Source organism: Rosa chinensis, chromosome 6 (genome assembly GCF_002994745.2).
Source record: "Rosa chinensis cultivar Old Blush chromosome 6, RchiOBHm-V2, whole genome shotgun sequence".
Taxonomy (NCBI): Eukaryota; Viridiplantae; Streptophyta; class Magnoliopsida; order Rosales; family Rosaceae; genus Rosa; species Rosa chinensis.
This window is the reverse complement of record NC_037093.1, coordinates 55,826,438-55,840,882: the sequence shown is the minus strand read 5'-3', so window position 1 is coordinate 55,840,882 and position 14,445 is coordinate 55,826,438. Positions and strand designations below refer to the sequence as shown.

The 14,445-nt window shown below is 40.8% G+C and overlaps 3 protein-coding genes across 3 annotated transcripts; all 3 read right to left on the bottom strand.

Moving 5' to 3' along the window:
• Nucleotides 1-2,796: 2,796 nt before the first annotated feature.
• On the bottom strand, nucleotides 2,797-5,423 carry LOC112171613 (transcription termination factor MTERF15, mitochondrial). The gene is made up of 3 exons (XM_024311998.2): nucleotides 5,292-5,423; nucleotides 4,487-4,640; nucleotides 2,797-4,344 (listed from the first exon to the last, which is right to left on the bottom strand). The coding sequence occupies exon 3, from the start codon at nucleotides 4,045-4,047 to the stop codon at nucleotides 2,866-2,868; it is 1,182 nt and encodes a 393-aa protein (XP_024167766.1). The 5' UTR covers nucleotides 4,048-4,344; nucleotides 4,487-4,640; nucleotides 5,292-5,423; the 3' UTR covers nucleotides 2,797-2,865.
• On the bottom strand, nucleotides 5,334-6,113 carry LOC121048842. Its single transcript, XM_024308773.2, has one exon. It carries the CDS (start codon nucleotides 6,111-6,113, stop codon nucleotides 5,334-5,336), a length of 780 nt encoding a protein of 259 aa, XP_024164541.2.
• A 1,748-nt stretch (nucleotides 6,114-7,861) lies between these two features.
• On the bottom strand, nucleotides 7,862-13,381 carry LOC112173164 (spermatogenesis-associated protein 20). The gene is made up of 15 exons (XM_024310738.2): nucleotides 12,984-13,381; nucleotides 12,805-12,877; nucleotides 12,685-12,706; nucleotides 12,505-12,583; nucleotides 12,351-12,383; nucleotides 11,709-11,857; nucleotides 11,389-11,545; nucleotides 10,767-11,007; nucleotides 10,359-10,600; nucleotides 9,719-9,979; nucleotides 9,501-9,611; nucleotides 8,953-9,177; nucleotides 8,659-8,862; nucleotides 8,400-8,573; nucleotides 7,862-8,298 (listed from the first exon to the last, which is right to left on the bottom strand). The coding sequence occupies exons 1-15, from the start codon at nucleotides 13,314-13,316 to the stop codon at nucleotides 8,095-8,097; spliced, it is 2,508 nt and encodes an 835-aa protein (XP_024166506.1). The 5' UTR covers nucleotides 13,317-13,381; the 3' UTR covers nucleotides 7,862-8,094.
• Between the last annotated feature and the right edge of the window lie 1,064 nt (nucleotides 13,382-14,445).

Below are 14,445 nucleotides of genomic sequence, written 5' to 3'. Positions count from 1 at the left end.
AGAGAGAGAGAGAGAGAGAGAGACTCCTTCCTCTCTCTAGAGTTTACTGCCATTCCCATCCATTGAGAGTCAACCGTCAGTAAACCCATCATCCTCACCCACCTCCATCTACTCCACTCCTCACCAGCCTCCATCCCCAACCATAATCCTTTACACCCTCTGTGGTGATTTTGCTGGCTTTGTCCAGATATTACACCCTCTTGTGGTGATTATGCTGGCTATGTCCAAATCTAGAGGAATCTGTTCCTCCTTCAACTTTGTTCCTTTAATTTCTTGTCAATTATCTCTAAAATTTTTCAGATCTGAGATCAGCCCCCACACTTCCTTCCACCCAATATCCCATACCAACTCCCTTTCCCCTACCACTGACTTCCATGGAGGTTCTCATGGTTGCCTCGTTAAAGTGAAAATCACTTGCCTTGTGGTCTATGGGTGCTCACGCGTGGGTGTTTCACCCCCCATTCACCATTGTATTTTTTCTTTTCTGCTGGCTTTTGTCCCTTTTTGGTGGCTACATTTCCTTCCCGGATCGTTGGGTTCTGGTAGAGATGAGAAGATTAGTCTGAGGTGTTGGTTCTCCCTCCGTATCAAAGTGCATTTTGGGTATGATTGGAGCTGCTTTCAGGGGTTCTATTGGCATCGGTGTCACGGATTTTATTCCTTGAATTTGGCTATTCTGGCAACATCTTGGTCGATCATTGTGCGGCTTTTGGTTATGCAATATTGCTTGGGTGGCGGCAGCAATGGTATCAAGTTAGGATACGTTTTCTTTATTTTGTAGGGTTACTCTCTTGTGTCCTGATTCATGTGGAGTTAGGTTAGAGATGTAATTTTACTGTTCTAGTTAATCTTGTATTTCGGGGCTCTGGCCTCCGTCCTTGGGTTTTTCCCTTTGGGCTTCTTAATGAAGTATCTTTACTTTGACCAAAAAAAAAAAAACTTGTGCGTGAAGTTATACAATTGAGATTTGACCTTAATTAGAAAGATGTTCTTTCTGCCTTGGATAAGAGGTGGAGTTGGTCGGATAATGATATTCTTTCTGCCTTGGATCGCTTAAGAAGAGTTTTTGATATAATCTACCGATGCATATATTTCAATTTTTAGGTGTGACAAAAAAGTGATACATACTTCAATTACCTGTGACAAAAAAAGTGGAGGTTGGGAGTTCGAGCACCGTTGGCATGCCACCACTGTCTCTGATAAGGCAGTGACAGAGCTCTCAGGCTGAGAACACACGAAGTTTCATGCCCTAAGAACAAATACCTCTTTAAGCGAGCGGCATGGCAACTCGCGGTATCATGCCCTCTAGAAATTGCCGGATGTAGGGAACACGCACAGCCTTTGCCTAGTAATGGCCACTTCTAGGCATAGTCCCACCACCGAGGTCGTCTAACTCGAGACCCTCCCAAATTTCCACCTTAATGCCCCCCCACAATAGGTCACAAGCCCGCGTGACTGAGCTCGGCAAACTAGTTTTTAAAACCTGATCATATCAAGTATATGACACACACATATTTCTTGGATGTGGGACCTTATTTTTAAGAGGGGGAAATCAAACTTCCTCTTGGAGTATGTATTACCAAAAATATTAATTTGTTAATATCCAGCCTCGTTAGACTGGTTCAAAATTTCAACCCTGGTGTGGTGCCACGGATCTTCCTTTGATCTTCATTCTGTAATGGTCGAAAAAATGAAGTTAAACGAAAGCAGTTTGCTTTGGAGGAAGCCTAGCTAAAATTGTAGGAGATGACTTTTAAGAGATATTAAACATGTTTTTCTTTAGTGTTATTGAAAACGGTCATTAATATTTTGAATGCACAAGCAGCCCTATATTGCTGGCTATGGGGTTGAGGTTAGTTGAAGAGCAAGCCTAGATGAAGCAGGCTGCTTCGGAGCGCACATCATATGAGCACTTTTCTCGCAGCTTTGAAGCCAATGAGCTTGCAAAAAATAGCAGAAGTGATTCGAAAAACACCTACGCTCTTGTAATTGGTTGTCTCCGATGTCTGGACCTTAGGTTGTCCAACTCCTTCAAAACCAACTTTAGGCACATAAAAAAGATACAAGAAACGTTACAATGCTCTTCCCGTTATGTTCGAGTATACTACGAGTTCTTCTTCAGATTCTCACCAGCATTATTTCCGAGTTTCCCTTCTTCTCCTTTCTAACAACTTTCTTATCAAAAGGACGCTTTTGCCTTGATTCCAGACGAGGAATTCCTCCTCTCCAAGCACCGAGTTTTCTTCATCAATCTCCGTGAGTTAAGAACAGCGGTGAAACCTGTCTCCACTATCCTCGCTAGTAACTATCAATACCTAACAAGAAAGTGGAACTTATCTCTTACTAAAACGCTAGAGAAAAAGAGTGACTCGCGGAATTATAGAATTCCAACTGACAGTTTAGATCAAGAGTCACAGGTAGCCTAAATAACAGTTGGCATGTAGATGCAGCAACTATAAGTTGATTTTTGATCGAGCTTTTGCCATCTTTGAGTAATCTAGAAACATAATGTGAGAGCTTTCCCCTATTCGGCACTGCACTAGGGACATATATTGTGAGCAACGTACTGTGATGACGCAGAACACGTTCAATTTGCTACCGATCAAATAATGTTTGTTTAGTGGTGTAAGACAATGGCCTCTCATTTGGAAGATCATGTGTTCGAACCCCATCAAGAGTAGGAAGTGGTGGGTTAAAAAAAACAAAAACAAAAACAAACAAACAAACTTTCAAAACTCAAGTTCTCCTCTTTCATCAACCCTTTTAAACGAAAACTTATAATAGCCAAAGGGATGATTCTCCTCTCCAAGCTAAAACACCAATTATGGGGATATTTTGCAATTCAGCTATATCATCCATCAGAAATTACAACACATCCTGGATATCTACTTTTCCACGGTACACATCCAACAATTGAGGTACTTGGCTGAGATATCTGTTCACAAACCTATCCAAGAAGTACTTCTCTGACTTTGAAATCCCAGTAGCCAAACTCAAGTTCTCCTCTTCTATCAATCCTTTCAAAAACAAAACTCGAACAACTGAAAACCTCGGGATGAATCTCTTCTGCAAGCTGTAACTCAAAACATGGGGATATTTCGCAATTGTTTGTGACTGCCACCCCATCTTGTTCACTAAGAAATCCATTGTTGCCATTAGTTTCTTCTCTGACATAACCATACACAGTGGAGACACCCTGAAAGCAGAACGTATATGATTCTCAGACCAACCCCACCTCCTATAAACCTCTTGACATCGTTTCCATGTCGTCTCTTTCCCATATAATGCGTGTATGGCCTGCACAAAGCTCAAATTTTGAGGGTCAAATCCCATTTCTGTGACTTGATGCACAAGTTGACTGAACAATTCAGGCTTTTTCATCACTACATCAGTATAACTAGTCAGCAAGAGGGCAATACAGGACTGAGGAATGCCCAATTCTCTCACAAGCTCAATATTGGGTATCAGATTCTTGGATAAATTTTCCCTGAAAATCCAGGACTTGTGCTTCAAAATATGGATCACTTTGACATCAGAGAGCACCACGCTCTTGAAGAAGCTATAAGTTGGTACAATATCGTTTTTCAAGCTTAGACTCATGAGCCATGGGTTGTAGCTCAGTGTTCTTGCAAGGTGGAGCCTTGACATTCCTATGGAGCAGTAAAACTCGAGGTTTGGCAAAAGGGTTTGCTCCACATCGGCCAAGAGAATATGTGGGAGTCTCTGCACAACCTTTGAAATCTGGGCCTCTGAGAATTCATAGTGTTTCAAAAGCGCTAAAACGGAGTCTGATTTCTCTAAAGATTGAAGCTTTACCGTGTGGGATACTAGAGTAGCGGATTCTGGGGACAACCCACACGAGTTAACCAGGTAAGAGACTGTAGAATCATCTTGGCCGGCTGGGATTTCGGACCTGCCGGTGAGTCTTGTACAAAACAACTGCTTTTGAGGACCAAAATGCGAAGCCATTCCCCCGACTGGGTGCCCATTTCTGTAAAACACACGACAAAATCTGAGGCTCTTGCTGAAAATTGAGTGGGGTGCCATACTCTACTGTTTTGTTTTGAGAGCAAGGAGACGGCCAATCCCGAATTTCCAAACCCTTCTATTTAATTGAAATTTTGGGCCAAAATTTGGGCTCTGCTCCTCCATTGGAGGTGGCCCATGACGACCTTCTTTCACAAGTACACATTGTCGTGTTTCCTTTATATAAAGTAGTTGCCACGAACCTATCTAAGAAGGCAAGAAATTCAGCATACCCATTTGCTGCCTGTGACAAAACTACGCAAAGTGGAGACCGATCGCTCTGCAAATAGACTTAGAACTCAGGAGAGACTCAAACATCTGCAACTTATGAAGTGGTAGAACATTCAATCCTTCTATACCAAGGATATTTTTTATTTTATTTTTTATCAACTACCTATACACAGCGTATAGACCCTGCCTCTGATCCGGAAAAGAAAAGGAAACAAGTATATAAACGTACTAATGCACTACTCCAGGCTGCAGCCTTCGGCACTCCGTCGACGACCCCGTCCTTCTTCACTCCCAGTTCCACTCCATTCTTCGGAACTCCCACCACGTCGTCCGGCGGCTTCGGGACCACCTTGTTTTCCAGCGCCTTCTCTGCTCAGACTCAGCTGCAACAGCAAACACCGTCTTTTCATCAACTATCATGAACAACAATGATAGACGCAGAACACGTTCAATTTTTTACAGATCAAATAATGTAACAGGACATGAAAAGCAAACTTTCAAAACTCAAGGTCTCCTCTTTCATCCACCCTTTCTAAAGAAAACTTATAACAACCAAAGGGATGATTCTCCTCTCCAAGCAAAAAAATACCAAACATGGGGATATTTTTGCAATTGTTTCTGAAAAAATGTTTTGCATTTTCAGTTTTCAAGCACATGTTCATAGTACAGCAGCCAACAGCGTCCACATACTATTATAAACTAATGATTAATAAGCCAACAGCGTCCACATACTACTATAAACTAATGATTAATAAGCCATAGTGAAGGAATGATTCATCCAGCTTTTTACATTTGTAACAACCATAAAGTGATAAAACCACTAAGAATGATCTAGGGAAATAATGCAGAATGCATTCAATTGCTACGGATCAAATATCTTCATTGTTCATGATAGTTGATGTAACATGACATGGAAAATCAGAAACATGTTTTCCAAATCCAGACTGAGACAGTGACTATTAGAAGTGATCATTTTTCCTAGCAATCAAGAGAGTAAATAGTACTACGAAAATAATTGACAAACCTAGTAGCACCTCTGGATTCAACAGAATGACCCTAGAACTGTGTCACCAAGATCATACATCCTGAAAATCCAGTTTCCCTTGGTACACATTCAACAATTGAGGTACTTGGTTGAGATATCTGCTCACAAACTTAGTCAGGAAGTATTTCTCTGAAGTAGTAATAATAGTATTCATATTCAACTCTTCCTCTTTCATCAATCCTTTCAACAACAAAATTCTAACAACGGAACACCTTGGGATGATTCTCTTCTCCAAGCTGTAACCCAAAACCCTGGAAGACCTTGCAATCTTCTGTGACTGCCAACCCATCTTGTTCACTAAGAAATCCATTGTTTCCATTATTTTCTTCCCTGACTTCATCATACACAGCGGATGCGACCTGAAGGCATCAAGAATATCCTCGTCAGACCAACCCCAACTCCTATAAACCTCTTGACAGAGTTTCCATGTCGTCTCTTTTCCAGATAATGCATGCATGGCCTGCACAAAGCTCGACCTTTGAGGGTCAAATCCCATTTCTTTGACCTCACCCACAAGTTGACCGAAGAAATCAGGCTTTTTCATCACAATATTAGCATAATATGTTAGCAACAGGGCAATACAGGACTGGGGCATGCCCAATTCTCTCACAAGCTCAATATTGGGTATCACATTCTTGAACAGATTTCCCCTGAAAATCCATGAGTTGCGCTTCCAAATATCCACGACCTTCACATCAGAGAGCACCACTTTTTTGAAGAAGGTATAAGAGGGTCTAATTTGGTATTCCAAACTCCGCATCAAAACAATTGGGTTGTTTGCCAGTGTTCTTGCAAGGTCGAGCCTTGACATTCCTATGGAGCACAAAAACTCGAGCTTTGGCAAAAGGGTTTCCTGGGCATTTGCCACCAGAACATGTGGGTGTCTCCGCACAAGAGTTGATATCTGGGTTTCCGAGAATTCATAGTGTTTCAGCAGCGCTAAAACGGAGTCTGGTTTCTCGAAAGATAGAAGCTTTACCTTGTGGGATGCTACAACGGCGGCTTCTGGGGAAAGCCCACATGAGTTAACCAGGTAGGAGACTGTAAAATCATCGGAGCTGCTGCTGCTGCTGGTCAGTCTTGTTGTACAAAACCACTGATTTTGAAGACGAAAACGAGAACCAGCAACTGCATGCCAATTTCTGCAAAACAAACGAGACAATATTGGGGATGCCAAATGTAAATGGAGTTGGCTGCCATACTCTCTCTCTCTCTCTCTGCCCTTTTGATTCACCACGCTATTGCTCAGTGTTGCTTTGAGGTGAAATGTCGAAACAGCCTGCTTTTGCCGCAATGTGAAATTAGACCCAAATTAGTCTTTACATCGACTCTGGGGATAGGCTTTTTGTTTTGAACAAGGTTCAAGGGTTTTTTTAGTGTTTTTCTTCAAGCTGATAATGGGGAAAGGATTTTAACTGTTCAACACCAGCAAAAGAATTACATGACAGTCGAGTGAGCTATACATACAAAAGAGAAAATCCTCAATACCACAAAGCTCAAAAGGACTCTGATGCTTGCAAAGTTGCAACTCTATTCGTAAAAGTTAGTCCATGCAGTTGGGCGGTAATTTTGGTACTTCATTTTTTAACATATTTTACTATTTGCAAATTATTCTCCTAATAGAAACATACAAAGTTAATTAATGACTCAACAATTCTAGCAAAATAGATAATTTTACCAGTCAACTGATAGTAAACAAATAACAATCTTTAGAAAAGAAAAGATGAATGCAAATAGAGAAAACAATAGTATGAAAATCACTTCTCAAATTTTGTGAAAGCTTACTTTCATTTAATATGAAATTTTAGAGAAATAATAAATAACTATACCTCAATCTACATAAATAATCTTGGGTTATTATCACAAATGGTACCTGAACTATACCTCAATCTTATCGATGGTACCTAAACTTCAATTTTGATCACAACCAGTACCCGAACTTTTCGATTTCATTTTAAATGGTACCTAGAGCTACCTCCGGTCACTATTCCGACTAAAAACGACATGGGAGGCGATCATAGTGATGATTTTTGATGATTTCGAGGGTTGCGATCATATATAGTGATGATTTTTGGTAATAGACTTGCCTTGAACTTGTTTTTTTTGTTTTTTGTTTTCTTATATTTGGCTTTTTTGGCCGGAATAGTGACCGAAGGTGGCCTTAGGTACCATTTAAAATGAAATCGAAAAGTTTAGGTACTGGTTGTGATCAAAATTGAAGTTCAGGTACCATCGATAAAATAGAGGATAAGTTCAGGTACCATTTGTGATAATAACCCAATAATCTTTTATTAACTTTGCTTGTTTTCTTTGTTCTAAAATGTTGAAACTTTATGATCAATGACATTTACTAATTCTGAACAAATCGCTTATGATCATTTTTGTGCGTGACTAGTAAGTAATCACTATGTTCATGTTTGATGAGATCATGAGAAATTCCTGCCACGAACCTACCCAAGAAGTGCAGCATACCCATTTGCTGCCAGTTACAAAGTAGACATCGCAAAGTGGAAACCGTTTAGTTTGCAAGTAAGCTTAGAACTTAGTAGACTCAAAACATTTGCAACCTGTAAAGTAGTATATCATTCACTCCTTAAACACCAACAATTATTTCGTCTTGTTTTTACAACTACCTATACGCAGCGTATAGAGTGCCCCGATCCGAAAAAGAAACAGGTATATTGAGAACCCTTCTATCCTAGATGGCTATGTATTAACATACTAGTGCACTATCCGAAAGAAAAAGAAACACGTTATGGTATCCTCATCAGAACTCTCTACTCCAACTAAACTCAAGCTGAAGGGACTGATTTCTTGGAGAGCAGAGCCTCCAGGGATCCAGGGTCAGCGACAGGCGCACTGCAAGTAAAGTTTTGGCAGACGAGAGCGACCACTTTGTCTGCAGCAACATGATTCTTTGCCATGAGCGCAATGTTGCTGTTTTTGTCTTCCCAGAATTGCAACTCTTCCGAATTAGTTGGATCTATGTGAATAACCTGTCATTTGGTTGCACGACGTAGTGTCATTATAGGAAATCACAAGCTACTCAGATAAAACAGGAGCATTATGACTCGCATAAGGTTCTTCCACAACTCACCGTTTTGTTGGTATCATATGATGCATGAGCTGCGGCAAGCATGTTTTCAAACTCTCTAGTTTTCTGGCCAACCAAGACAACTTGCTTCCGAGAAGGAACAGTGAGCATGTCTGCAGCACAACACATTAAAGGTACTGCCATGGCCATGTCGTTTAATCTTGTCTCAAAAACAGCCTGTCACCAGGGAAAAAAAAACGTGAGAGATATATTCCCATATAGTGAACTTGTAAGATCAGAATTTTGGTTATACATCACGAACCAGAACATGTTCAGCTTCCTGTCTGTAATGCTCAGACCTGTTGCCAGATAGTATTGATGCCAATCTCACAAGGTTGATCACAGAAACCGAGTTTCCAGAGGGCTCTGCCCCATCATGATCTTCCTTCACACGAAGGAGAACACTAGGGTCATCACCTGGGGTATTAAAATAGCCGCCTCCCTCTTTATCAAGAAATATTTCATCCTGAAAAAATTCTCTAGTAAACTCGCATCAAGACGAGGGAAAAAGATGATCACCTACAAAACTTTAAAATGGCAGATAAATATTTCTTGCCTGCGTGTCTTGCAGTTCAATTGCCCAAACTAGCCAGCTGGTTTGGCCACCAAATTCATAAAGATCCAATAACCCTGAAATAAGAAAAGCATAATCATCTAAAAATCCAGGCGCTTTAGATGGGCCGTTCCTAAAGCTGCGTTGCAGTCGATGAGATTGCTCATTGTAAAGGTGTTGCCTGATAAAAGATGCTGCCTTTTCTGCAACTTCAATGTACTCCCGCGGCTGACATATTTGGAATGTAATACACCAAAACAATCAGTAAAGTAGTAGAAAAAGAAGCCCAACAATGTGATTCTCATGACTACCCTATCAGTCCCCGAGCCCTATGAACTGAAAGTTATTACATCTCTAAAATGGAAGATATTAAAATGTTTTCTACTAAAAGAGATTGTGAACACTCGAAACTACTAAAAGAGTCCAATTTGCAGTGAACACGGTTCTAAACAAATTCAACACTTAAGCATTCTCCAAAACCGCCAAACCTTCTGTTCCACCTGTTAACAACTCATATCCCTATTAATAAAGTGAAAGATGTAAAAGCTTACATCACAACCAACAATAGGAAAGTTGAACTTGATCTCCTTAGGTTCATTCTTTAGAATTTTAGAGGCTCTTGCAAAGGCTGAGATGGCCAGTCCATTCCATGCTACAATTACCTAGCAAGCAAATGATCTATCAATTTGTGATTGACAAGTAAAGAAAAGGATAACTGTATGAGGTGAATACTATGACAATTTCATTTATTCATGTTGAGAGACAACACCTTATCATCCAAATGTGGTCTTGGTCGACTACATCTTATTTCAAAAAGCTTTCGCCTGCTCTGACCCAGAATATCGAGGTATTTCTCAACCGGCAGGGAAAGTTTTGATGCCTCGGAATGACTTTTTCTCTCAATCAGCACATTCTTCCTCTTGAATTCATTATGAGGATCACTTATTCTGGAAAGGTCACAGTTACCGGAAGGCTTTATATAGTAGTGGTTCTTAAAAAGAGTTGCATCTTCTCCAAGTATGTCTTCAACCTAAATAGAATCAGATAGTTAACGACAGAAAGAGAGAAATAACAGAGTAACCAAAGGATATAAAGAGAACATGTGTATACATTATCTAGTATGAGCTAAATAGTCAACTTCTTTCTCAACATTTTCTTGCTGCAGACACAGCATTAATATAGATCAACAATGAATGAAGATAAAACTGGTGACTCGGGGCAACTTAAAAGTTGCAAACATCTCTCTTTTCTTCCTCTCGCCAACTATCTTCTTCGACCATAGCCCATTTCTTTCTGACCAAATACCTTACTCTTCACTAGTGAGAGATAAAATTCACACCATTGTAGAAGTGACTGTAATGTGGAGACACAGTCAAAATTAGAATACTGATAAGAGTCGAGGGAAAAACCTCTTTGCTAGACCAAACATAGAATGCTCCTTCCTTTTTTCTGGATGCACCTTCAGATTCAGCACTATCAGCATCTTCTGCTGAATATATTTCGCCATCTGGTCCAATCATGTCTCTCCTCAGATAATCAAGAACATCCCGAGCAATAGATGCATAGAATACATCTTTGGAAATAGAAAAGGCATCTAGGTAGACATTAGCAAGTTGGCCCTGATCATACAACATCTTCTCAAAGTGCGGTACTGCAACAGAACACGACAATCTGTTACAGATATGAACCAGATAAAAGAGAGGGTAGAAGGCATAGCAACCATGAGACAAGTGCATTTAATTAAATAAACAGTTCACTCTGCTATCATGCCTGTCAAATAGAAATTTGATGGAAGTTATTTCTCAAGAAAAACTAACCATGCCAGCACTCATCCACGCTATATCGGTGGAAGCCACCTCCGACGTGATCGTGAATTCCCCCTTTTGCCATGCATTGCAAGGTAAACAGAACCTTTTTTAGAACTTCATTGGCCTTGCCAGAATTTCCAGTTTCCTCCGACTTCTTTGAGTAATAAAGCATCAGCTGAATCTCAACTGGTCTAGGAAACTTTGGGGCAGATCCAAACCCACCAAACTTTGAATCATAACTTTGAGAAAGCTGTAAGAAAAGTAAAGCAGGAGGCTCAGGGAAAATAAAGATAAACCACTCAATCAAGCTAGCGACCTCAAATAAATGCAAATGCATTAAAGCCATCTTCTTGTACAGTGAGAGAAACAATAATATATGAGTCATGTACTCACCACAGAATTTCATTACAATCTCCTCTGCTTAGAAGCTTATGAAAGATTGGTGACCTGTGCACATCCTCTTTCATATTTCCTAAAATGCCCTTATTTAAAATTGAAAGAACAGGAAGGAAGGTATGCAGCAGATCTTTGACTTGCAACACCAAAGACTCATATAGGTATGACTATGACTCATGGCTCATGGCTCATGGAAAAACAGAAATAAGAAAGTTCTCAGTGTAAGGATACCTACTTGCTCAGCACATAGACGCAAAGCATTCTTTGGGATCCCATCTGACAATTTTTTAGAACCTGCACTTGTTGACAATGCTTCTGACAGCTGTTCAATTGCAAAGGCTCCACTCTTGACAAGCACATCCCTCTTGGTCTCCCAGGCTTCTTTCACTTTTCTGAAGCAAAAAATGCAGATAATGTTTAGAATCCAATCAACACTGAACTGCGCTGCGACATCCAGATGTTTGTGCCAATTAAGATAACCATGGGAAGAGAGGGAGTGAGAGGGAGGGGGAGAGTCATAAGTTAAACTGTTCAGAGACCAAATATCTCACCCACCCAAGTATAGTCTTAAATCCTGGTCTTCCATACTTGTCCTCTGGGGGAAAGTAAGTTCCACCCATCAAAGGTTTCAAATCTGGTGAAAGGAACACTGTCAGTGGCCAGCCTCCACCACCATACAGAGCCTGTACATAGGTCATGTATACCTGGAAGGATGAAAAATGTTCTCAGCACATCTTGTTGCTCACATAACAGATGCAAAATTGTCACTATCTTCTGAAAAGAAATTTCTTTTCAAACAACTAGAACCCTTTTGCGCCAAAAAAAAAATAAAATGCATCCACTGGAACATATTTGCCTAACATTTTCATTTTTATATATTACTACAGGTTCTATGGTTCTACCTAAAACGAAGTTGAACCAGAACGTTAATCACCAGCAAGTATATGTAGAATTTTAAAGCACATTACTAATTAAACCTCGTACCCATGACTGTAAATCACCTTGCATATTTCCTCCTAATCTTTTGGAAATACAAGATGCTGTTGACAATCTTTAAAATCATTAAGCATAGCATAACAACTAGAAATCCAAAGACTTTTAGAACGAAAAAAGAATTCCCAATCAACTATTAGGAGCTCTGGGAGGCCTACAAATAATGATGGTAACTTCATAAGTTTATTATCATGTATCATTCACCTTATCCACATCTGGTCTTTCCTCCCGATCCACCTGCGTTAATAATATGTTAGAAAAAAAAAAAAGCAATACGGAAGAAAAAAACCAACTATGAGACTGGCCAATTTGGAAATGAGGTAATTAAAATCAGCAACAGAATCATAATTAGACTCACCTTGATACTAACAAACCACTCATTCAGCAACTTGGCAATGCCTTCATCCTCAAAAGACTCGACCTCCATAACGTGACACCTAAATGACAGTTCCACACCAACAAATCAGTTCCAGTTCATTCAGAACTTCAATATCCAATACAAGTATAATCAACTCAAAAGTTGGATATGAAACCTCACCAATGGCATGTGCTGTACCCAACTTCACATGCAAAAAGCAGCACACTTTCAGTGAGTAATGTATCAAATGCATCACATAAAAATGGCTAGTTGTTCAACGCAAGAATTATAACAATTTACTTGATAAGAAGATGGGCACATCTCTCTTTCGAGCTTCGGCGAAAGCCTCTTCACTCCATGGATACCAATCAACCTTGTAACACAATCAAAATCCCATCTTTAATAACAAAGTAAGCAACTTTCAACTCAATCATGCCAGAAAAAATATTTAAAAAAACATAACGAAAAATCGGAGGTACCGGGTTGTGGGCGTGTTGAAGGAGATAGGGACTGTGCTCGGCAGCGAGGCGATTGGTGTGCTTGTGGGAAGTTGGGTTCGAAGTGTGTTGGTGAGCCATGGCTAAAACCTTGGAAGCGTAAAAGGGTCGATGAGAAATCAAAGAGTGAGGAAGAGGGTGTGCTTTTCTGGGTGAGGAGAGTAGTTTTGTTGGGTGTGAAAAGATGAAGCGGTGAGAAAGCCTTTTGAGCATAGAATTGTGGAGAAGCAGAGAAGAGTGAGGAGAGGAAGAAGAAGAAGAAGAGGTTGGTGAAAGTTTAGAAGGAACTGGAATGGAGGAAGTTGGTGGTGCCATGTGTAGGGAAGTGGTGAAGAGGTGAAGAGAGCCATGTGGATGCTGGGCTTGTTTGACAGTTGGAGTGGACTTGACTGTGTTAACTAACAGGTGGCCCAGCCTTGATCTTACATCTATGTTCTAAGGATAGGGGCTGCTATCTAATGAGACACAATTACAAACTTGGGGCCGTGACCACTTATCCATTTCAGCTTAAGAATTGCCCACTTACTCCACCAAGAGTTTTTTAACCTCATTTACCCAATCTAACATTTATTGACAGTTTTGCCCTTAACTCAATTAATTAATTACACTCCCTGTCTCTCTCCACTCTCCCCCGATCCGCTATTTCTCTCTCATCCCCAATCTCTCTCTCTCTCTCTCTCTCTCTCTCTCTCTCTCTCTCTCTCTCTCTCTCTCTCTCTCTCTCTCTCTCTCTCTCTCCCAGAGTACGAAGCCCACCTCTCCTTCCTCCCCTTCCTGCCAGATCTCCCCCTCCTGTCTCTCTTTCTATCCCTCTGAAACTGTTTGATTCACTCCCACCGGCGTATGACACATGCGTCGCTCATGGAGACGATCTACTCCCACCGTCGCTCGTCGCCGTCTTCCGACGATACTCACTGCTGGTGGAGGAGTAGCGCTCATCGATGTCAGTCTGGTAGTCCGGCTCATATCTGGTGACGATTGGGTTGCCGGCGGTCAGTTCAGGTAGGATGAGCTCGCTGAGCGAGGTAAGGAACTTGAACGAGGGTACCCATCGAGTGCACCGTAATCTATTTCCGGCATGAATTTCTGAGGTTCTTCCGGAGAAGATGCTCATCGCAGCCGTGTGAAATTTGGAGCAGAAGAGGTCGATCAAGGAGTATGAGGTGGAGTTTCTGAGGTTGGCTACCGGAGCTGGGGAGTCGCCGAAGTGGAGCGATGAGGAGTTAATGAGGCATTCTGGTTGGAATTCGGTGAAGAAGTGACATGATAGGGAGGTTGAGGTGGTTGGGGCGATTCAAGTAGAGGTAGAAGACTGGGGAATTTGGGTTTTCACAATCAATTTCCATTGCAAGTCTGTAGCTCAAGTTTGAAGATTTTTTTGCAATGGAGGAACAAGCTGTTGGGTGCCCAAATCATGTTTTTTTTTTCATTGTTTGTTTACAAT

Excerpts from the sequence above, each read along its gene's own strand:
- LOC112173164 (XM_024310738.2), bottom strand. The coding sequence starts at position 13,316 with ATGGCACCACCAACTTCCTCCATTCCAGTTCCTTCTAAACTTTCACCA. Across the intron at positions 12,707-12,804 it reads TGTGCCCATCTTCTTATCAA|TTGGGTACAGCACATGCCAT; the intron begins GTAAATTGTTAT and ends TTGCATGTGAAG. Across the intron at positions 9,980-10,358 it reads ATGTTTGGTCTAGCAAAGAG|GTTGAAGACATACTTGGAGA; the intron begins GTTTTTCCCTCG and ends GATTCTATTTAG.
- LOC121048842 (XM_024308773.2), bottom strand. The coding sequence starts at position 6,113 with ATGTCAAGGCTCGACCTTGCAAGAACACTGGCAAACAACCCAATTGTT.
- LOC112171613 (XM_024311998.2), bottom strand. The coding sequence starts at position 4,047 with ATGGCACCCCACTCAATTTTCAGCAAGAGCCTCAGATTTTGTCGTGTG.